The sequence below is a fragment of the Sapajus apella genome, unplaced genomic scaffold (genome assembly GCF_009761245.1).
Source record: "Sapajus apella isolate SASKATOON/1434 unplaced genomic scaffold, GSC_monkey_1.0 scaffold166, whole genome shotgun sequence".
Taxonomy (NCBI): Eukaryota; Metazoa; Chordata; class Mammalia; order Primates; family Cebidae; genus Sapajus; species Sapajus apella.
The window spans coordinates 1-24,370 of record NW_022437106.1 but is presented as its reverse complement, the minus strand read 5'-3'; the positions used below and the strand labels follow the sequence as shown (position 1 = coordinate 24,370).

General features: G+C 47.6%; 1 protein-coding gene and 1 pseudogene across 1 annotated transcript; one reads left to right on the top strand and one right to left on the bottom strand.

Moving 5' to 3' along the window:
- The first annotated feature begins 6,275 nt into the window (after positions 1-6,275).
- LOC116542320 lies at positions 6,276-6,795 on the top strand (annotated as a pseudogene).
- Positions 6,796-18,918: 12,123 nt separating this feature from the next.
- Positions 18,919-23,229, bottom strand: APOBEC3H (apolipoprotein B mRNA editing enzyme catalytic subunit 3H). The gene is made up of 4 exons (XM_032267124.1): positions 22,978-23,229; positions 21,889-22,156; positions 21,516-21,640; positions 18,919-19,215 (listed from the first exon to the last, which is right to left on the bottom strand). Exons 1-4 carry the CDS (start codon positions 23,131-23,133, stop codon positions 19,129-19,131), a joined length of 636 nt encoding a protein of 211 aa, XP_032123015.1. The 5' UTR covers positions 23,134-23,229; the 3' UTR covers positions 18,919-19,128.
- Between the last annotated feature and the right edge of the window lie 1,141 nt (positions 23,230-24,370).

Below are 24,370 nucleotides of genomic sequence, written 5' to 3'. Positions count from 1 at the left end.
CCCAGACCCTGGTGACACCAGTCCGCCAGTCACTGACCGTGATCTCAGACAAGCCTTTCCATCTGCTAAGCCCCCAGAGGGACAGTGAATTAACTGAGGTGATGGGAACAGGAAATGGGGGGTGAGGGTGTCTCTGGGTGAGGCCATTGCCGTGGTCTGTAGCGTGTCGTCAGAGACCTGGAGTGCCTCTGGCACCTTTTCTCTGCTTCCCCCCAGAATCCTCTGTTCCAGACCTTGTGTCGGTAAGCATTCTGGGTCTCTGCAACTGCAGGTTCTGGATCACAAAGCTGTCGTTGGGCTAATGCTCACCTACTGTGTGTTCAGCCAAGCTTAGCACATGTCTGAACGCTGAGACAGTTGGTCAGCCAAGGGCAAGTCCTGGGAGCACGTCTGCATTTGAGTGCATCACAGGCTGTAGGACAGAGGCTGGGCCGGAGCAGACAGGACTGATGGTGGGGAAAAAGAGTTAAGAGGCTGTTGCATCCCAGCACTTGGCCAAGGTGGGTGGATCACCTGACGTCAGGAGTTCGAGACCAGCCTGGCCAACATGGCAAAACCCTGTCTCTACTAAAAATACAAAAATTAGGCAGGCGTGGTGGTGGGTACCTGTAATCCCAGCTACTTGGGAGGCTGAGGCAGGACGATCACTTGGACCCAGGAGGTGGAGGTTGCAGTGAGCCAAGATTGTACCATTGCACCCCAGCCTGGGCAACAAGAGTGAAACTCTGTCTCAAAAAAAAAAAAAAAAAGAATATGCTTGGGTATCCAGTTTGGACAACTGGGTAGGCAGAGATCTGGATGGAGGATGAAGGAGAAGAAGCAGATTCTGAAGTATCTTGACTTGGTCACCCCTAAAAGCAGAGCCTGGGACAATTTTCTGGGCAGGGAGTTTATTTGGGAGGTGATCCAAGGGGCAGGGATTAGGGGCTAAAGAGAGTGGCATACAAGAGTGTATTGCTGAGGTCACTGTTACAGGGAACTGGGGTATGATTCTGCCTGAGATGACCTGAGAGGTATACAAATGCCTCCCTGAATTGGCCACTCCCAGTGGGAGGGGTGGAGTCTAGTGCATGCGCACAATGCCTCCCCGGTGGAGAGTTGACCCTGGATGTGCTAATCCTCATCCCCCAACTTCCAAGCACTGTTGATGCCAGCTTTCACCCATCTGCTGTGTTGGAAGAGCCCAGGGTAGAAAGTGAAGACATGCTGGCAGTCAGAACCCACAGGGAGTCGTCCACCCCATCCGCAGCTGAAATCAGAGATGAGGCCGAGAGATGGTTGCCCAAGAGGGGCACCTGCAGCTACCAACGGGCACAGAGGCACCAAGAGATGCCTCAGGGACTGCCCTGACGTCCAGATAGACCCCTGTTTGCCCACAGCATGTATCAGCAACTCACATCTCAGGGTGATCAAGGTCAGGAAACCTCATCAATTTACAAATTTTTTTCTTCTTGCCTGCCTATCTACTAGTCCTAGGAGCCCAAAGCGACTGGGTCATAGTTGTAGCCTCAGTTTCTGCGTTCCTTACGCGTCCCCTGGTAGATGTGCTTTCTGTCCTGGAAACAGGGGCCTCTGCTCTGCCAGGTCTCAGTCCCAGTGGGCAGGAGCACAAGTTCTGCAAGGAGTTGAGAAGGGCCTGCCCAGCTTCCACACCTTGGTTCTCCCTGGGGCATCACTGGCTCAGTGTATGTATTAAGTCCAGGCGGCCGGGCGCAGTGGCTCACGCTTGTAATCCCCGCACTCTGGGAGGTCGAGACAGGCAGATCACAAGGTTAGGAGATCAAGACCAGCCTGGTTAACACAGTGAAACTCTATCTCTACTTAAAATACAAAAAATTATCCTGGTGTGGTGGCATGCGCCTGTAGTGCTGGCTACTCTAGAGGCTGAGGCAGGAGAATTGCTTGAACCTGGGAGGCAGAGGCTGCAGTGAGCTGAGATCACACCACTTCACTCCAGCTTGGGTAACAGAGCGAGACTTTGTCTCAAAAAAAAAAAAAAAAATCCAGGGGGACAGCACCCCAGTCCTGCAGAGTGAGCTGATGCTTTAGCTGGGCTTCAGTGGGCAGTGCCCTGGTTCTGCGAGGCGAGCAGTTTCCGACAGCACGGTTATAACAGCAGATCCCATGGGCAAACACGCCATTGCGCTTGCTTCCCTAGGAAGTGTGTTCCTCCATCTAAAGATGTGTTCTGGGGGAATGCTGTTGGTCAGTCAGGCCTTTCGCAGCCCTTCAGATTGTGGTGGTGGTATGGACACTGTGGACAAGGAAGGCAAACCCACGTCCTGACTGAGGGGTGAAGTCTGGTAAGTGTGAATCGCTGACCCCTCCAGAGGGAAAGGAGTCCAGTGTAATCAACTTGCCGTGACATTTCTGGCCGATGATCTCTGGGAGGGATGACACCACGTCAGGGCTCACCCTCAGTGTCTGCCTTTGACAAGTTGGATGTTCTTTGGCCGCAGAACTAGGCTTAGGACCAGCTTTGTGTTTTTTTTTAGTAGAGACAGGGTTTCACCATGTTGGTCAGGGTGGTCTCAAACTCCTGACCTCGTGGTCCACCCACTTCAGCCTCCCAAAGTGCCATGAGCCACCACTGCGCCCGGCAGGACCAGCTTTGTGAGGAATCCTGTGCTGACGGGCCTGCTCATAGCCTGCGTGTCTCCCACCGCGGCCATTTCTACAGTGGGCTTATGGTGCAGGCACCAGTGTGGCAAGGACAGAGGCTGGCTGTCATGCACTGCAGAGGATAGAGGGGGAGATGACTGTCCTCTCCTCTTGCGTTCCAGTCTCCTCTATGATGAGTGCTCTCTGGTCCACACAAACCTAAGAAGAGAACGTGGTCAGAGGCGGGCCCTCTGGTCTCATGCAGTAAATCCAGCTGGGCGCGGTGGCTTACACCTGTAGTCCCAGCACTTTGGGAGGCTGAAGCAGGAGGACTACTTGAGCCCGGGAGTTTGAGATCAACCTGGGCAACATGACTAAGCCTGCTCTCTACAAAAAAATACAAAAATTAGCTGGGCATGGTGGCACCCACCTGTAGTCCCAGCTACTCAGGAGACTGAGGTGGGAGGATCACTTGAGGCCAGAAGTTTGAGGCTGTAGTGGGCCAGGATCCTACCACTGGACTCCAGCCTGGGTGACAGAGCCAGACCCTATCCCAAAAAAATAATAAAATAAAACAAGTCCAAAATTTCCACCAACTTGAGCTTTCTGACTCCTCCCTCAAAACTTACAAGGCTCTGTTAGCATCTGTTATGGCTGCCTGCAGAGGAAGATGGACCGCCTCTCCACTGCATCCAAAATTTGGTCCACATGTTGAGAGCCTTCCCTCCAAGCTCAGAAGGAACCAACCCTACTGGCTGATGATGCTACATACACTCAAGAACCTGAGAGTGTTGGCTGAGTCGCATACATGATTGAGGTCTCTGGGGGGAGCAGGGCAGGCCCCTCGAGCAGTTGCAAAAATGGCCTGAGAGAGCCAGGACAAGGGGCTGGCTTCCGTGTTTGCTGTGGTTAGGGGCTAAGGGTTTCTGTGCCTAGGCGGGAGCATGTGTGGTTTCAAAATCCTGGGCACCCCAGCGAGGTACAGTGGCTCATGCCTGTAATCCCTGCACTTTGAGAGACTGAGGCAGGTGGATCACAAGGTCAGGAGTTCGAGACCAGCCTGGCCAATATGACAAAACCCCATCTCTACTGAAAATACAAAAATTAGCCAGGCATAGTGGCAGGTGCCTGTAAACGCAGCTGCTGGGAGGCTGAGGGATGAGAACCACTTGAACTCAAGAGGTGGAGGTTGCTGTCTGGTGGGGGATCCAGTTCTAAGTCCCATCCTGAAGATTGGCTTTCAGGGTCCATGTCCAATGCCTCTGTTTTCAGTCTCTGTTAGGGGTTGAACTGTGTCCCTCTGAAATTCCCATGTCGAAGTCCTAACTCCCAGCACCTCCGGGTGTGGCTTTATTTGGAGATGAGACTTCACAGAGGTGATCAAGTTAAAATGAGGTCATTGGGGTGGTTCCTAATCCACTATGTCTCACGTCCTTATAAAAAGGGGGGATTTGGGTCAGGCTCATGCCTATAATCCCAGCAGTTTGGGAAGCCAAGGCGGGCAGGAGAATCGCTTGAACCGAGGAGGCGAAGATTGCAGTGAACCAAGATTGCACCACTGTACTCCAGCCTAGGCAACAAGATCAAGACTCTGTATTTAAAAAAAAAAAAAAAAAAAAGTAATGGCTTCAGTATTTTAATGAATTAGGTATTTTTAGATTTCTCAGTTTTCATTTCATATATGTATGTATGTGTGTGTGTGTATATATATATATATATATATATATATATTTTTTTTTTTTTTTTTTGAGTCAGAGTCTCGAACTGTCACCCAGGCTGGAGTGTAATGGCATCTGGCACAATAGATTTTTTAATAGTTGCTTTATTCAAGATATTTCTGTGCATGGAGAGGAATACTTATTAGTTTTGGAACTTTATTGCCCAATCTATTTAATTAATATAACTCTGAAAATCAATTTTCCTTAAGCATTTAAGCATTGTTAATTTGACGTATTATAAGTCTAGATTGATTCTTTTGAACACTCCAGACATCTTCACTAGCAGCCCAGACATACACAAATACAGTATTTGAGACTGACTGAGATGGCGGGATCTGAGCAATCTGATGATTGATTCTTTTTTTTTTTTTTTTCTTTTTCTGATGATTGATTCTTTACAGGGATGCACAAACCAGGGAGATTTAAATGGGGACCTTTCATCATTAGGCCAAGTCTCTTTAAATCACTGTAACAATGTTGATTTGTGGCATCCGGGACCAAGTTTCTCTTTGTTATAGAGGTGCTTTTGGGGTACCTGTCAGAGTGGAGGAAAAAGATGTGCAGCCACTAGAGGGCCCCTAAAATTTATTTTATTTATTAATTTAATTTTTTTGAGATGAAGTCTCACTCTGTCACCCAGGCTGGAGTGCAATGGCTCAATCTTGGCTCACTGCAACCTCTGCCTCCAGGATTCATGTGATTCTCCTGCCTCAGTCTCCTGAGTAGCTGGTATTACAGGTGCCCATCACCACACCCAACTAATTTTTGTATTTTTTTTTTTAATAAGCTGCACTGTTTCCCATAATTTTTTTATTTTTAGTAGAGATGGGGTTTCACCATGTTGGCCAGTCTGGTCTCAAACTCCTGACCTCAAGTGATCCACCCGCCTCAGCCTCCCAAAGTGCTGGGATTACAGGCGTGAACCGCCTCGCCTGGCTATTTTTTTGAATAAAAGTTACATCGAGTGTACCTGCCTCTCCTGCCTCCCCTCCTGCCTCTGCCACCCCTGAGACAGCCAAAACCCACCACTCCCCCTCCTCTTCCCCATCCTACTCAACCTGAAGATGATAAAGCTGAAGACCTTTATGATGACCCAGTTCCCCTAAATGAACAGTAAATGTATTTTCCCTTCCTTATGATTTTGTTAATAATGTTTTCTTTCCTCTAGCTTACTTTATTGTAAGAATACATTGTATAACACATATAATATATAATATAATAATACATATATAATATATATTATATAATAGCATACAAAATATGTGTTCCTCCACTGTTTATGTTATCGGTAAGGCTCCTGATCAACAGTAGACTTAAGTTTGAGGAGTCAAAAGTTATATGCACTTCTATATTAAAAAAAAAAGAGGCCAGGCACGGTGGCTCACACCTGTAATCCCAGCACTTTGGGAGGCCAAGGCAGGCAGATCACAAGGTCAGGAGTTTGAGACCAGCCTGACCAACATGGTGAAACCCCATCTCCACTAAAATACAAAAATTAGCTGGCATGGTGGTGCGTGCCTGTAATCCCAGCTACTCAAGAGTCTGAAGCAGGAGAATCACCTGAATCCAGGAGGCGGAGGTTGCAGTGTGCCGAGATCACACCACTGCACTCTAGCCTGGGTGACAGAGTGAGACTCCGTCTCGGGAAAAAAAAAAAAAAAAAAAAAAAAAGGCCAGGCATGGTGGCTCACACCTGTAATCCCTTTGGGGGATTACAGCACTTTGGGAGGCTGAGGCAGGCAGATCACAAGGTCAGGAGTTGGAGACCAGCCTGGCCAACATAGTGAAACCCCGTCTCTACTAAAAATACAAAACTTAGCCAGGCATGGTGGCGGGTGCCTGTTGTCCTACCTACTAGGGAGGCTGAGGCAGGAGAATCGTTTGAACCCGGGAGGCGGATGTTGTGGTGAGCCCAGATCATGCCACTACACTTCAGCCTGGGCAACAGAGTGAGGCTCTGTCTCAAAAAAAAAAAAAGAAAAAAGAAAAAGGCCTGCAAACATGATGGGTTCAAGGTTACTTCCCGGAGCTGGAGCGCTGGCAGCGCAGGCTCTGAGGGCTTGAGGTCCCAGTGGTGTGGTCGCAGTGTGCTCCACGGCATCTGGAGGTGGTGTTCCTACTGATGACGAGCAGGCAACTGGGTTGGAGAGGGAGATCATGATGGCTGCAAGGAAGGGTCTGACCCCTACAATATACTACCCTAAAGGCAGCTTCAGGAACAAAAGAAGACTAATTTAGTCCTCTCCATCAGCAACAAGTAAATAGTGGGCTCAATCTGTGTAGAGGACAGCAGTACTGTCCTCTGATTTGGGCGGCACAAAGGCAAGACCCAGCAATACCCCAGCCGTGGAACCCATTACAAGCTGATGCCCCACCAGCTGGTGCACTGAGCGCCTGCACTAAATTACTCAAAATGTGCTATAAAGTTTCTTCTTTCCAATAAAGACTACTAGCTGTTGCATTGGCTCCTTCTCCCCCCATCCCTGCCAAAAAAAGAAAGAAAAGAAAAAAAGGCTGGGCACGGTGGCTTATGCCTGTAATTCTAACTCTTTGGGAGGCTGAAGCAGGAGGATTGCTTGAGCCCAGGAGTTCAAGACCAGCCTGTACAACATAGTGAGACCCAGTCTATTAAAAAAATAAAAATAAAAAGTCATATGCAGAATTTTTTTTCTTTTTGAGACCGAGTTGCCCAGGCTGGAGTGCAGTGGCGCAATTTTGGCTCACTGCAACCTTGGTCTCCCGGGTTCAAGCTGGTATTACAGGTGTGCACCACACACTGGGCTAATTTTTGTACTTTTAGGAGAGATGGGGTTTGACCATGTTGGCCAGGCTGGTCTCAAACCCCTGACCTCAAGCGATCTGTCCACCTTGGCCTCCCAAAGTGTTGGGATTACAGACATGAGCCACCTTGCCTGGCTTTTTTGCAGATTTTTAACTGAGAGGTTGGCACCACTAACCCCCACATTGTTCAATGGTCACTTGCATTTTTAATTTTTTGCTAATCAATTAGGTGTAAAGTAATTTAATTTTTGTTTCTCTGACTACTGGTAATTTGAGCATTTTTACATAGGCTTCTTGGCCATTTGGATTGGCCAAAATCATCCCTCTGCCCACCTTTTCATTGTGTTCTCATTGATTTTAAGTGCTCTTTGTATGTTGTAGGGCATCATCTCTTTGCTGTGTGCATTTATTCAAATCTGTTACGTTCCCCAGGTTTTAGTTGTCTATTTATATCTTTTCCCATACACATATTTCAGATTTTATGTAATAGATCTGTTTTTGTTGATGGTCTCTGCATTCTCTCTTTTAATTATAAGGATTTTCCTAATTTCTGTTTTGTACATGTCTTCTGGATTTCTTCTAAGATTTTAATTTTTTACATTGAAGCTTTGAGCCAGCTGGAATTTATTTTTGCATATGGTGTGAAAAAGGACTCAGTTTTCTTCCAGATGGATAGCCAGTTGTGCCAGCACCATTTATTAAGCAATCCAGAGTGTCCACTGAAATTAAGCCTGTTGAGGCGGAAATAATTTGATAAAGGTTTATTGGAAGCCAGATGTGAGGATCGACCCAGGAAGACACACCAACAGAGTTGGGGTTATTTTGGAGCCTGTCACAAGGTTTTTATAGGAAAGTTTAAAAGAAGGGAGGGGGAGCTGGGTGAAGTGGCCCATGCCTGTAATCCCAGCACTTTGGGAGACAGAGAGGGTGGATCACCTGAGGTCAGGAGTTTGAGACCAGCCTGACCAATATGGTGAAACCCCATCTCTAATAAAAATACAAAAAAAAAAAAAAATTAGCCAGGCATGGTGGCACATGCCTGCAGTTTCAGCTACTTGGGAGGCTGAGGTAGGAGAATCGCTTGAACCCGGGAGGCGAAAGTTGCAGTGAGCCAAGATCGCGCTATTGCACTCCAGCCTGGGTTTCAAGAGCAAGACTGTCTCAAAAACACTAACTTAAAAAAAAAAAAAAAAAAAGAGGGGACTCCTTTCCTTAGAGGGTACAATATAGAAGTTACCATCATGGGCTACAGATGACATCAGACAGGTTAAGAATGTCTACATGTGGCCAGGAGTGGTGACTTACGCCTGTAATCCCAGCACTTCAGGAGGCCAAGGAGGGTGGATCATGAGGTCAGGAGATCAAGACCAGCTTGGCCAACATGGGGTAAAACCCCCATCTCTACTAAAAATACAAAAATTAGCTGGGCGTGGTGGTACGTGCCTGTAATCCCAGCTACTAGGGAGGCTAAGGCAGGAGAATTGCTTGAACCAGGGAATCAGAGGTTACAGTGAGCCAAGGTCTCGCCATTGCTCTCCAGCCTGGGTGACAAGGGCGTGACGTCGTCTCAAAAACGAAAAAGAACTATATACCAGACAATCGGTTGAACTTCAGACTTAAGCTCACCTTAAAAGAAATCAGCATCCTATTTAGTGTCTGCAGGTTACACACTGGTCAGTACATCAGTCATTTGAGGAATTTATGATAAGATTCTTTAGTTGGAGACGGAATGTCACCATTGAGTCACAAGAACCCCAAAGGGTAGATACTGAGTATCTGATATACTGTAAGCCAAACACTGACTCATGAGCACTTAGGAGCAGAGAAAGATTTATTCAATTTGGCCCTTAGTAAGGTGGGTAGGTTGGGAGGTAAGATTCCCCCATGGTCAAAGCTGCTTGTGTCTCTTTACCAATCAAACTTCTGGACATCATCAAGGAGGTCGAGTTACCTCAGGATCTTGCTGGTTTTTTTGTTTTGTTTTTGTTTTTTGTAGCGAGGTGGGGGGGATTTGGTTTTCTTTGTTTGTTTGAGACAGAGTCTTGCTCTGTTGCCCAGACTGGAGTGCAGTGAGGCAATCTCAGCTCACTGCAACCTCCGCCTCCTGGGTTCTTGCAATTCTCCTGCCTCAGCCTCCCGAGCAGCTGGGACTACAGATGCACGCTGCCACACCAGGCTAATTTTTTGTATCTTAGCAGAGATGGGGTTTCTCTGTGTTGCCCCCGCTGGTCTCGAACTCCTGAGCTCAGGCAATCCTCCCACCCTGGCCTCCCAAAGTGCTGGGATTACAGGTGTGAGCCGCAGCGTCTGGCCAGGGTCTTTGTTCTTTAGAATCAAAACAAGTTCATTAATCTTGCAGGCAGCCTCCAGGGGGCAGAATGTGAAATTAATCAATTATTAGTGAATTGGTGACCACTCTATTTAAATGACCCCATGTGGAGGAAAAAAAGAACAGAAAAGAGAATAAGTAACAAACATCTTATGATATAGCATTGGCTGGGTTACATTTGGAAGGCTGCTTACTGTTAAATGTGACTTGAAGGTTATCAATAGTTATTCATTCAGTTACTCAGGAGTTTTCTAGGAAGCGGGTGGGGGATTCCCCGAACTGAGGACTGTTTCCCATTTCAGACCATTTACACTTACAGACGTCACCATGACATTTGTCACTGTCAAGGCACTGGTGGTAGTGTCTTTTAGCACGAGAATTAATTAGCATATAAGGAGCAGTAAGGATGATCAGAGGTTTTGGCAGGTTTGGGCCTGGCTTCTTTACCACATCCTGTTTTTTCAGGGGGTCCTTGTGATCTGTGTCTTCTGAAATCAGTCCTGCCGAATTATCTCAATATGAAAATAGTCTTAGCTTTTGAGGAGAAGCCTACAGTTCTAATTGATAATCATATTTCCTGGTAATAATGTTGTAATCAATATCTTTGTATATTCCTTAAGATCTTAAATACTGGGCTGGGCACAGTGGCTCACGCCTGTAATCCCAGCACTTTGGGAGGCCGAGGCGGGTGGGTCACGAGGTCAAAAGATCGAGACCATCCTGGTCAACATAGTGAAACCCCGTCTCTACTAAAACTACAAAAAATTAGCTGGGCATGGTGGTGCGTGCCTGTAATCCCAGCTACTCAGGAGGCTGAGGCAGGAGAATTGCCTGAACCCAGGAGGCGGAGGTTGCGGTGAGCCGAGATCGCGCCATTGCACTCCAGCCTGGGTAACAAGAGCGAAACTCCGTCTCAAAAAAAAAAAAAAAAAAAAATCTTAAATACTTAAAAAGGGGGCTGTGTCCACCCTGAAGAGGATCACGGAGACTTTACTCATCTCTGTCCTGCATGATAAAAGAAAAATAAAAGCCTGTTACTCCAGCAAATTTAGTTTCTAACTAAGAGATCAAGGCCTGGCTCAGGGGCTCACGTCTGTAATCCCAGCACTGTGGGAGATCAAGACGGGCAGATCACCTGAGGTCAGGAGGTCTAGACCAGCCTGGCCAACATGGTGAAACCCCGTCTCTACTAACGATACAAAAATTAGCTGGGCATAATGGCACACGCCTGTAATCCCAGCAACACGGGAAGCTAAAGCAGATGAATTGCTTGCACCCGGGAGGCAGAGGATGCAGTGAGCAGAGATGGCACCATTGCACTCCAGCCTGGGACAAGAGCAAAACTATCTCAAAATAAATAAATAAAAGATAAAAGATTGTGGAAATCAAGGTTCTTTTGACGTCTCATAGTGGCTGCCCTTAGAGACAATAGATGACAAATGTTTTCTACTCAGGCCTTTAAAAGGTGCTAGACTCTGAGTTACCACCAGTAACACTCAAGCCTGGATGACGGAGGAATTCTCAATCTCAAAAACAAACACACACACACAAAAAACCACCTCTGATCCCCGAGTTTTCAGTGAGACTGATTTGAATAATAATAAAACTCGAGTCTCCTGCACAGCCAGCTCTGTGTGAATTACTCTTTCTCTACTGCAATTGCTCTGAGTTACTCTTTCTCTATTGCAGTTGCCCTGTCTTGATAGAAATCAGTTCTGTCTAGGCAGCAGGCAAGGTGAATCCCTTCGTCCGGTCATATTGGAAAGTAATGGATATAGAGGGTTAAATAAAACCCATCTGATGAGAATTTATGGCTTATAGGACGTGACTCCCCAGACACCTTAGGAATTTGGGCAAGATAAAAAAGAAAGAGAAAATCAGAGCTTAGACCTCATCTCTACCTGCCTATCTATCTATCTGTCCATCTATTCTTCTAGTCATCCGTCTATCCATCATCATCTATCTGCTTCTGAGACCTGAAAGGCTAGTAAAGGTAATCAAAATTTCCTTCTTTGATATATTTTGAGATGGCTGCTCCTGCAAACAGAAGTAGCCTTACAAAGTGGTCTTTTATTATCATTATTATTTTGAGACTGAGTTTCACTCTGTCCTCTAGGCTGGAGTGCAGTGACACCATCTCCACTCACTACAACCTCCACCTCCTGGATTATAGCGATTCTCCTGCCTCAGCCTCCCGAGTAGCTGGGATTACAGGCACTTACCACCACACTTGGCTTTTTTTTTTTTTTTTTTTTTTTTGGTATTTTTAGTAGAGATGGGGTTTTGCCCTGTTGACCAGGCTGGTCTTGAACTCCTGACCTCAGATGATCCACCTGCCTTAGCTTGAGCCACCGTGCCTGGCCAAAGCAGCATTTTGTGGGGGAGATTCGTATCTGTAGAAAATCTTCATTGCTGCAGCCTGGCTTTCTCTGAGGCCCTCCATTGTCCAGATCTAGGAAAGAGAAACAGAGTCTGACACCCTGAAGGTCTGAAAGAAACATTTACCATCTTTTTCCTCCAGGGATTGCCATCTGTGAGGTTTCATCTACCTAACAAGACCACCTTTGCTAGCCAGGCCTCCTCTTCTCCCCTTCCCATAACCTGTTTTGCCAGGTTCCAAGCCCGAAATCTTTCTGTAACCTCAAGATGATATATGAGCTGCTGCAGGTCTTTGTGGGCTGGGAGCGCTCCCTCTGTTGACCTCCCTCATGGACATGTTAATAAATTAGTATGCCTTTTGTTCTATTCCTCTGCTTTGTGTGGACTAAGCTCTGATGTTTTCATCTTGCCCAAATTCCTACCTAAGAGGTCTGGGGAGTCATGCCCTACAAACTATAAATTCTGGGAATATAGGTGTGAACCATTACACGCAGCCTCCTAACCATTTTTAAGTGTACAGTTCAGCGGTTTTTTTTATGAAGATGGGGTCTCCCTGTGTCATGTGGTGGTGCGATCTTGGTTCAATGCCACCTCCACCTCCCGGGCTCCAGGGATCCTTCCACCTCAGTCTCCTGTGTAGCTCAGACTACAGGCACACACCACCATGTCCAGCTAATTTTTTTTTTTTTTTTTTTTTTTTTTTTTTTTGTATTTTTGGTAGAGACAGGTTTCGCCATGTTGCCCAGGCTGGTCTTGAACTCCTGAGCTCCAGCAATTCGCCCTCCTCAGGGAGGAGGCTGGGATTCCACCTCTCCCAGCCCAGTGTTGCTAACTGTACGTACATTGTTTGGTGACAGATCTCTAGAGCTTTTTCATCTTGTGAAACTGAAGCTTTTTTTTTTTTTTTTTTTTTTTTGAGACAGAGTCTTGCTCTGTCTACAGTGCAGTGGCGCAATCTCAGCTCACTGCAACTTCCGCCTCTTGGGTTCAAGTGCTTCTCTCCTGTCTCAGCTAGCTGGGACTACAGGCTCCCGCCACCACACCTAGCTAAATGTTGCTAAATGTTGTAGTTTTAGTAGAGACAGGGTTTCACCATGTTGGCCATGATGGTCTTGATCTCTTGACTGAGGTACCCCTCAGCCTGCCAAAGTGCTGGGATTACAGGTGTGAGCCACGGCGCCCAGCCGCAAAACTGAAACTCTATACTCATTGAATGACAACCGTCAATGTCCCCCTCCCTCAGCCCCTGACAGCCCTCCTCCTACATTCTGGTTCCTTAACTTTGACTGTTCTGGACAACTCAAGGAGGTGGGATCATGCAGTATTTGTCTTTTTATGACTGGCTTATTTCACTTGGCATAATGTCCTCCAGGTTTGCCTATTTTGTGGTGTATGACAGAATCTCCTTTTTAAAGGTTGAATAATATTCTGCTGTGTGTATACCACTTATTTTGTAGCATATGGCATTCTCCTAATAGTCTACTGTTTGTATATACCACATTTTCTTTTTAAAAATGCTTTATTTTTTAAACTTTTTGTTCGTTTGAGGCAGAGTTTTGCTCTTGTTGCCCAGGCTGGAGTGCAGTGGCTCCATCTCGGCTCACTATAACCTCTGTCTCCCAGGTTCAAGCAATTCTCCTTCCTCAGCCTCCTGAGTAGCTGGGATTACAGGCATAAGCCACCACGCCCAGCTAATTTTGTATTTTTAGTAGAGACAGGGTTTCCCCATGTTGGTCCGGCTGGTCTCCCGAACTCAGGTGATCCACCGGCCTTGACCTCCCAAAGTGCTAGGATCACAAGCGTGAGCCACTGCTCCTGGCCTATTTTTTAAACTTTTATTATAGGTGCAGGGGAACAATGGACAGCTTGTTACACACGTGATGAAAACTATACTGTGATTTTTTTCATCTTGCTCAAATTCCTATCTAAAGGGTCTAGGGAGTCATGCTCTACAAATCATAATTTCTTTTAAGATGGGTTTTATTTAAGCTTATATATCATGACTTACTTTCCAACCTGACTCTGGCAAAGCATCATGAAACAACGAAGAAAATAAAAATATTTTACCTCAAAACATGTTTCTTTGTCATATTTTGAAATGGCCCTGCAAAAGCTGTCCTTGGTGAGGGAAAATTTACATCTGTAAAGAATCTCTGTTGGCAGGTGGAGGGGAGTGTGGTGGTTTAGGCCTGTAATCCCAGCACTTCAGGGAGACCAAGGTGGGCAGATCACGTGGTCAGGAGTTCAAGGTCATCCTGGCCAATATGGTGAAACCCTGTCTCTACTAAAAAATACAAAAATTAGCTGGGCATGGTGGCTCATGCCTGTAATCCCAGCTACTTGGCAGGCTGAGGTCGGAGAATTGCTTGAACTGGGACCTGGGAGGTGGAGGTTGCAGTGAGCCGAGATCGAACCACTGCACTCCATCCTGGGCTACAGAGGGAGACTCCATCTCCAAAAAAAAAAAGAAAATTAAACCCCCTACTGCTAACCACAATCCTATCTGTAGACCACAGGCACCGTATGGGGGAACCTTATCCCGGAAGTCATTGTTCTTGCTCAGCCTCTCAAGACCGCCATCTAGTCACGCCCCCCACGCTTGCTAAATCAACCACGACCCTCTCACAAGTGCACCTCTTACATCTCTTAGATTGTGAGCCTTGAAAAAGGCCAGGATTTTCCTTGTCGGAGAGCTCAGTTGTTGAGGTGTCTATGCCTGCCGCAGCTCCCAGCCGAATAAAATTACCACTTCCTTCATTATTCGGTGTTCCAGAGGTTTATTTGTGGCTGCCACTGCCTCAGGCCAACATGATGAAACCCCCTGTCTACTAAAAATAATAAAATGGGCATGGTGGCGGGCGCCTGTAATCCCAGCTACTCGGAAGGCTGAGGCAGGAGAATCACTTGAAGCTGGGAGGCAGAGGTTGCAGTGAGCCGAAATCATGCCATTGCACTCCAGCCTGGGCAACAAGAGCAAAACTCCATCTCAAAAATAAATAAATAAAAATAAACGATTTCCTCAATTTATAAGTCACCACATCAATATATTCAATGTGGATTATTTTATTTCTTCCATGATGGGTCATGGAATGCAGAACCTTTAATAACAAAAGCTTTAAGGACTCAGGAAGGACAAGGCGGCCGTCCTGGTTCTCCAGGAGTCCATGCTTAACACTGGACTCATGTCCTCTGGAATACCCTTTGTTTCTCCAATGTAGGTGTGTAGCACTGATACCCAATGGGTTAGCATAGGTAATCTGACTTAGACCATTGAGTTCATTCAAATTGTCTATCTAAATAATTTTAGTATGGGCCAATTTAGCATGATAATCTGGCAAAGTATTTTTTTGGTATGTAATTCATTTTTGTTTTACTTGTGTTAGCAGTTTTATAAACCTGTCAGTTTTTTTTGTGTTTTTTGGTTTTTTTTTTTTTAATTGAAGCTACAGGAATTCTTACCCAGGAGTTACAGGAATTCTTGCAGAATTGGGGAATTCATGGGGAATTCTTACCCATGATATGACATTTTAAAATGTATTTACTTTTCTATGACATGATTTTAAAGTTATTAGAGGCCTGTATTCAAGAGTGCTTTTCGGAGTTCTTTCCATCCTTTTACGAATCTTTTAAAAGATACCATCTTCTCGGATTTTGCATGCTTGTAAAGTTTTCAGAAACTGCATCAGCCTTAAGCAATTAACTGTGGAAATGACTTTAAATAGTTATAGTTTTTATTTATTTATTTTATAATTTGAGATGGAGTCTCTCTCTGTTGCCTAGGCTGGAGTGCAGTGGTGTGATCTTGGCTCACTGCAACCTCCACCTCCCAGGTTCAAGCGATTCTCCTGCCTCAGTCTCCTGAGTAGCTGTGATTACAGGCGTCCACCACCACGCCCAGCTAATTTTTTTGTATTTTTAGTAGAGATGGGATTTCACCATGTTGGCCAGGCTGGTGTCAAACTCCTGATCTTGTGATCTGCCCACCTCAGCTTTCCAAAGTGCTGGGATTACAGGCATGAGCCACTACACCCGGCTGTTTTTTGCTTTTTTCAATCAATTTTGTGGGCACCTCTGCTCCATAGAGTTTCACCTTATTTATTTGAACACTTTTAGATACTGAGAAGAGACAGAGGTTACCTGGACTACAAAATAATCCAGTGATTCTAGACTCAACAGGGACTCCTTCAATAGAGCATTGTTGATTTTTAATTTTTTGGTGCTGTAGAATAAAATCCTTCCTAGTTTTTTTTTGGTTGTTTTTTTTTTTTTTTTTTTTTTGAGATGGAGTTTTACTCTTGTTGTCCAGGCTGGAGTGCAATGGCACGATCTCGGCTCACCACAACCTCCCCTCCTGGGTTCAAGCAGTTCTCCTGCCTCAGCTTCCCGAGTAGCTGGGATTACAGGTACACACCACCATGCCCAGCTAATTTTGTATTTTTAGTGGAGATGGAGTTTCTCTATGTTGGTCAGGCTGGTCTCAAACTCCTAACCTCAGGTGATCCACCCGCCTCAGCCTCCCAAAGTGCTGGGATTACAGGCATGAGCCACGGCACCCTGCCTTTTTTTGGGGGGGTGGGTGATGGAGTCTTACTCTGTTGCCCAGACTGGAGTGCAGTGGCGAGATCTGGGCTCACTGCAACCCCCACCTCCCAGGTCGAAGAGATTCTCCTACCTCACCCTCCCAAGCAGCTGGGATTACAGGTGCAAACCACCACACCCGGCTAATTTTGAATTTTTAGTGGAGACAGGGTTTCTCCATGTTGATCAGGCTGGTCTCAAACCCCTGACCTCAGGTGATCCACCTGCCTCAGCCTCCCAGAGTGCTGGGATTGCAGGCATGAGTCACTGCACCTGGCTGTAACTCAGTATCTTAGTCCATACGTCCTATAATAAAATACCACAGACTGGGTGATTCATAAACGATAGAAATTTACTGTCACAGCACCAAGGGGTGGGTCGTCAGAGATCAAGACACTGGCAGATTCGGTGTCTGGTGAGGGCCACTCTCTGCTTCCAAGGTGGTGCCTTGCTGCTGCACCCTCCACAGGGGAGGAGCGCTGCATCCTCACATCGTGGATGGGGGAAGGGCAAGTGAGCCAATGCCTGAATGAAGCCTGTAGGTAACCCCCGACGTGAGCAGCACCAAGGAAGGAGAGCTGTGCAAACCTCAGGCACAATTAGTGCCTGAAGACTATCTTAGCTTATAGTGTTATTAATTGCTCAGCTATTTCCTTTATATAATCTTTCTATATAATCATATAGTAACTTACTGCATAATATATCTAGCTTATATAAACATACTTAGTACTTATATCTAGCATACTTAGTTCCATATAATCTTTCTATGTAGTCATATAAATATTATAGTCTATATAATCATATAGGTATTCTATATAATCATATAGGTATTGTAGTCAGAGCTGTACCGACACATTTAGCGCTGATTTATATAATCTTTCCATATAACTAGATGGTAGTTTGTAGTAGGAGGAATGCCTAGAGCAGTCACAAAGCGGAAGCAGTACATGGGAAAACAGCCAGACTAGGACAAGAACCAAAGACCCAGGTGTTGGCCTCCCTGCCTGAAAGGGCATACGCTGTAATGCTGTATGGCAGGCTTGGAGCAAGAGCCTGTCCTCCTGATAAAGGAGTTGTAGTACCTTGCATCCAGTTCCTATGGAAAGGAGGCCTCAGGCCTGAGATCCCGCAAATAACCAAGGGAGAAGAACCCCTCTGGTGTGACCAGTCACGGCAGGTGTACCCCCTGTCAGCCTTTTCTCACTTCTGTGCTAGCTCAAATCATCCTCCCATAAATATCTTAGAGAAGAGCACAAGTCTGTCAGCTCCCACTGCATTGGCTTACAGTATCCTTCTATTAGAAATCCTTTGAAGTCTCCAGCCCCCAGATAAGAAGTGTTGTGCACAACACCTGTTGCACACAGCCCACCTCCTTGCCTCAGTGACCTAATGGGGGTGGACTCCTTTTCTGTACATGATCCTCCACTACTGTGCATGGCATAGCCCCCTACTGCGCGTGGCCCCCTACTGCTTATGGCCCACCTCTCTTCCTAGGCGACATAATGGGGTGGCCCCCTCACCTGCTATTGACGTGATTATGTATGCCCTATCACTAAGCCTATAGATGACCTCACTCATGACCCTACCCCCCTGTCTTGTACCTAATAAATACAGACACTTCTGGACGTTCGGGGCCTCACCTGTCTCCGATCATAGGTGGCATGGCCCCCCGAGTCCAGCTGCTCTTCTCGAGTTCTTCAGTCTCCTGTCTCTTCTCTGATCCTGTGCCTCAACACAGCATAAGGGACACCCCACGACCCTGTGGGGCCAACAGCCCTACAGAAGCCTCCTGTATAAGGGCCTTCATCCTGTTCATGAGGCAGGGGCCCTCATGGCTTAGTCATCCCCTAAGGGCCCCCTCTTAATACCATCACATTGGCAACACCTGGTTTCAGAGGGGACATATTCAAACCATAACACCCGGGATTTATGGACGTTTTTCTCTTGTTTTTTTTTTTTTTCTTTTTGAGACAGAGTCTTGCTCTTTCACCCAGGCTGGAGTGAAGTGGCACGATCTAGCCTCACTGCAACCTCCACCCCCCAGGTTCCAATAAAATAAATATATTTTCTCCACTCCTCTTGTTATTCAGAATTCATATTTTATTTCAAAGGTCCTATATCTGGCTGGTGACTAAATGCAATTCCACTAGTAAAACTTGAAAATAGTTTCCCGTCTTGAAATGTACATTGATTTTACAGAAAGCCCAGAATTCAACTCCATAGGTGAATAAAATGAAGTATCAGAGAACAAAATTGCCTGGGAGCTTCCATTTCTCTGCTCCCCCCAAAAAAGTTTCCCAGTTCCCTGCAACCCAAAAGAATCAAGTAAGATTCTCCTGGCTCAGCCTCACGAGTAGCTGGGATTACAGGTGCCCGCCACCACGCCCGGCTAATTTTTGTATTTTTAGTTGAGATAGGGTTTCGCCATGTTGGCCAGGTTGGTCTCGAACTCCTAGTCTCAGGTGATCCATCCGCCCCACCCTCCGAAACTGCTAGGATGACAGGTGTGAGCCACTGCACCTGGTGGCCAGATTTACAGACTTTAAAATTATCTTTATTTTTTTCAATTATAAAATTATTCACCCGCTTAGAAAAGCAAAATGGAAGAAGGAGGAAAGAAAGCTCTTCTGTACTTGGGTAAGGCCAGGTCTGGGGCAAGGAACAGGCACTGTGGAGCTTGGTGCTTGCTCACAGGGCCAGCAGGCTATGAGGCGATGACCCGATGACATGCCCCAGGGACAGTCATCTCAAGTTGCTTCTTGATGATGAGGGGGATCCGGGTCCAAGCTGCAAACTTCTCAAGCCAGTCTCTAAATCCACAAACGGGGACTGTTGAGAGGGAAAGAGAGAAGTTAGGAGGTAGCAACTGGTAAGACAACACAGGGAGGAAGGAGGGAGATGTGAGGATGAGATCACTAGGAAGAGAGGACTGGCACCAGAAGGGCAGGGAAGGTCCAGAGAAAAACAGGAGGGTGACAAGAGCATCTTAGAAAAGGGAGCTTGTCTGTTCACTGTGTTGATGGTTTCTTTTGCTGTGTAGGAGCTCCATTTAATTAGATCGCAATTGTCAATTTCTGGTTTGGTTGCATTTGCTTTTCAGAATTTAGTCATAAATTATTTGCATAGATGAATGTCCAGTAGAGTATTTCATATTTCCCAGGTTTTTTCCTAAGGTTTTCTTATTTTTTTGAGACAGAGTCTTGCTCTGTCCCCGGGGCTGGAGTGCAATGGCGCAATCTCCGCCCACCGCAACCTCCACCTCCCGGGTTCAAGTGATTCTTCTGCTTCAGCCTCCTGAGTAACTGTGATTACAGGCATGTATCACCACACCTGGCTAATTTTTTGTTTTTGTTTTTGTTTTTGTTTTAGAAGAGACGGGGTTTCGCCATGTTGGTCAGGCTGGTCTCAATCTCCTGACCTCGTGATCCACCTGACTCGGCCTCCCAAAGTGCTGAGATTACAAGTGTGAGCCACCGCGCCCAGCCTTTTTCTAAGATTTTTATAGTTTGAGGTCTTACATTTACGTCTTTAATTCATCTTGGGTTAATTTTTTTTTTTTTTAGATGGAGTTTTGCTCTTGTTCCCCAGGCTGGAGTGCAGGGGCGTGATCTTGGCTCACCACAACCTCCACCTCCCAGGTTCAAGCGATTCTCCTACCTGAACCTCCTGAGTAGCTGGGATTACGGGCATGTGCCACCATGCCCAGTTAATTTTGTATTTTTAGTAGAGACAGGGTTTCTCCATGTTGGTCAGGCTGGTCTTGAACTCCTGACCTCAGGTGATCCGCCTGCCTTGGCCTCCCAAAGTGTTGGGATTACAGGCATGAGCCACCACGCCCAGCCCTTTAAAAAAAAAAAAAAAAGTCTCACTCTGTTGCCCAGGCTACAGTGCAGTGGCATGATCTCGCTCACTACAGCCTTCACCTCCCTGAGCTCACTCGATCATCCCACCTCACCCTCCCGAACAGCTGAGACCATGGGTACATGCCACCATGCCTGGCTGATTTTCATATTTTTGTAGAGATGGGGATTTGCCATGTTGCCCAGGCTGGTCTTGAACTCCTGGGCTCAAGCAATCCACCCACCTTGGCCTCCTGAAGTGCTGGGATTACAAGCATGAGTCATCATGCCCCACACATCTTGAGTTAATTTTTTTCTTTTTTCGGGATGGAGTCTTGCTCTGTCACTCAGGCTGAAGTGCAGTGGTTCAATATCAGTTCACTGCAAACTCCACCTAGCAGATTCAAGCAATTCTCCTGCCTCAGCCTCCCGAGCAGCTGGGATGATAGGCACCCACCACCATGCCCAGCTAATTTTTGTATTTTTAGTAGAGACGGGGTTTTGCCATGTTGGCCAGGCTGGTCTCGAACTCCTGACCTTGTGATCCACCCGTCTCAGCCTCCCAAAATGCTGAGATTACAGGCATGAGTTACCGTGTCCAGCCGAGTTAATTTTTGTATATGGTAAGGGGTACACATGGGCATCAAGATGGAAATAATAGACACTGGGGACCCCAAAAGAAGCGGGGGCAGGAGGGGGACCAGGGATGAAAAACTACCTATTGGATGCCATGTTCCAGTAGATTGGGTGACTCAAGCCTCAGCATCACACAGTATACCCATGTAATAACCCTGCACATGTACCCCTAGAATCTAAAAGAACAAAAGAGGGAGAGAGGGAGGAGCTGGGAGCCCTTGGTGTGAGAGGAGAACACAAAAAGGAAGCAGATGGTGGGGCCGGACCCGATGGCTCACACCTGTAATCCCAGCACTTTAGGAGGCTGCGGCAGGTGGATCACTTGAGGCCAAGAGTTCAAGACCACCCTGGGCAGCATGGTAAAACCCTATCTCCACTAAAAATGCAAAAATTAGCTGGGCATGGTGGCGGGTGCCTGTATTCCCAGCTTCATGGGAGGCTGAGGCATGAGAATCACTTGAAGCTGGGAGGCAGAGGCCGCACAGTGAGCTGAGATCGCACCACTGCGCTCCTGCCTGGGTGACAGAGTGAGACCCTGTCTCCAAAGCGAAAAGAAAAAAAAAGTAGGGGGAAGAGCAGGGCAGAGGCGTGATCAGGAGTGGGGCGGAGGCCGGCGGTGAGGGGGCAGTGGGCAGCAGCAGGACAGCATCTCACCTTTATCTTCTCCAGTCGTCTCTTTATGGATCGACTTGCTTCACCTAGCTCCTGTAACTTCTTAGAGGGGTTGAAGGGAGGCGGTTTCCCGTGATCCACAAAGTTTTCCCAGCAGTCAGTAAACTCTGAGATGAAAGAGGAGAAAGCAGCCAGGCGGGGCAGCAGCTGCAGCGCCAGGAGCTCCTCCTTCCTTTCCCCTCTCCTCTCTTCCTCTCCCTGGACAGTGCTCTCTCAGGGGAATTCTCCCTCCTGGGTGGCGTCGGATCTTGGGCCTCAACTGGGCCACAATCCTTCCTTCCTGACCTCCCACAGATTCCCCCCCACCCCCACCCCGCGGTTTTGGCCTCTTGGAACTGCAAAGCCTCCTTCCTACCTGGGAGGCCCATGACCTCCACGGGGATCTGGGATTTCCACAGAAGCTGCAGCCCCTTCTTGCCGCGCCGGCGCCAGTGGTAGTACAGGCGGGAGGCGAAGATGCGCAGGTTCAGATGGTCTTGAGCCTTGGCGAAGGCAACCAGCTTCTGGGCACAGGAGCGACAGGGGCTCCACGTGAGGTAACAGGTGACTTCGTAGCACTGGGTTTTGTCCAGTCCCATGGACTCAATCTCGTCAATAAAGCAAATTTCTGCATGGCGATTTTTCTGGAGAGGGTCCCAAACAGAGAGAAGGAAGATAAGAAGACAGAGGCCGGGATTCACGTGACTGGTGGCAGAGGGGAGGGGGGCTGGGACGGGGGTGGGGGGGCGGAGGGGGTCTGTCCGGTGAACTTTCTAGTGTGTAGCCTGGCAAGCACCCACTTCCTGCCTTTCTTGGTTTGTACAGCCCTGCACTCAGGCACCCCTGTGTTAATTCATTTGTCCCGGGATTTCCACAGCTTTCTCTAAATTGGACAAAGATCCAGCGTCCAGAGGAGGAGAGGACACCTCCATGCCCCAGTCCCAAAGCTCTGTCGACTTTGCCTTTGGACACCCGCCCAGGAGGCTGTGTCCAACCTGGGGATCCTAAAGAGCAGGTGAGAGCCGGGGGGTGAGGGGGTTGGGAGGAGGCGGGGCAGGTGAGTGCAGGCAGCAGAGCGGAAGGCAGGGATGTGATGGAGTTGCACTCAGACCGCGGCGCCGCCCCTCAGCTTCCCCAAAGTGGTGACTGAGCTGAGATCGGGAGAATAAGTAAATGTCAGCTTCCTCAAAGAGGGGCAGAAGGAGCATTCTACAGAAGGGATTCTACAGAAGGGATGGCTTCCTGGGAGGTCAGGGGATGGGAAGGAATGGGGAGCGTCCCAGGGAAGCTGGGCCACTCAGACCCAGCTAAGCCAAAACCGAGGCAGGGACCGAGGGTTAGGAAAACACGGAGGGTGTGAGGTCAGCAATTGAGAAATTTCTAGGCAGGCATTTCACGTATTTTCTGCACACATCGGATGGGGTTAGCCCCTGCCGGTCCTGTGCCCAGAGAGCCCGTGTGGCACCTCGTTTTCAAAGTAGCCTCTGGTAGGCGTGGAGCCATTCTGCGGCGTCAGCTGGTAACACAAGTATGCCCTCCTGGGGTAGTAAGGCCCTTTCTTTCTACGCCGCCGCCGGTTGTCAAACTGTAAGCTGAATGTTTCGGCTGCTAGCAGAGACATCACGTTTCTGTGCAACAGAAAGGGGAAAACCGAAGATGCAGGGAGTACCTTCTGGAGTCACCCCAGGCTCAAGCCACTTTTCAAACCCAACTGCTTTTTTTTTTACAAAAGTTAGCTGGAGATGGAGTCTCACACTGTCCCCTAGCCTGGAGCGCAGTGATGTGATCTCAGCTCGCTGCAACCTCCGCCTTCCAGGTTCAAGCGATTCTCCTGCCTCAACCTCCCAAGTAGCTGGGATTATAGATGCCTGCCACCACACCCAGCTAACTTTTGTGTTTTTATTAGAGACAGGGTTTCACTATGCTGGTCTTGAACTCCTGACCTCAGCTGATCCGCCCTTCTTGGCCTCTCAAAGTGTTGGGATTATAGGCGTGAGCGCGCCTGGCCAGGATCTTTCTTTTTAAAATGTAATATTATATTGCAAAGTGTGTTCCTGTGGGCCCAGACCCCTGTGCTCACTTCTTGTCTCCCTGAGGGTCTGAGCTCCTTTCTCTGGCTTCTCTGATTGGTGGTTACCCTTCTACTTTCTATTCTGCTTTCTGGAAAACCTCTGAGAATTTCAAGCCTCCTAGTCCTGATCATTTCTGCAGCCTTCCCAAGCAGGAAAACCAGGGAGGGGGAAGAGGAGGGGATGCTGGCAGGGGCAGCAGGGCCAAGGTGACCTCTCCCAGCTCAGGCCTAACTCTGGCCTTTCCAGGGGCAGAACCCTCATCCTCCCAGTATTTCTGCCACCCATCCGCCAACCCATTAAAAATAAGAGAAGTGAATAAAACTCTCCACTTCAAAATAAGAGCTCTTAGTATTTAAGTTCAATTAATTTCTGGCATTTTACCTATTCATGTTGTTATTATTTTTCTTAGTTTTAGTAGATAAGGGGTTTCCCTATGTTGCCCAGGCTGGTCTGGAACTCCTGGCCTCTAGTGATCCTCCCCTCTCAGCTTCCCAGAGTTTTGGGATTCCAGGCATGAGCCATTGTGCCTAGCAAGGCCTGTCATTAAAAAAAAAAAAAAACCGGATAGCACCTCCATTCCGAGGCCCACTCTTCTAAGTGCTGCGAGGATCTGAGCTCCTGTGATGCTGACCTGGGCCTGCAGGGCCATTCCCATCTTAAAGAGGAGATGCCAGAGGCGCAGAGAGGCAGGGTAACCTGCCCAGGACATGGAGCTGGGCAGATGGAGCTGGGGCCCCTTTCCAGGCCAGCCCTGTCCAGCCTCTGCAGCACCGGCCCTGCAGGAGG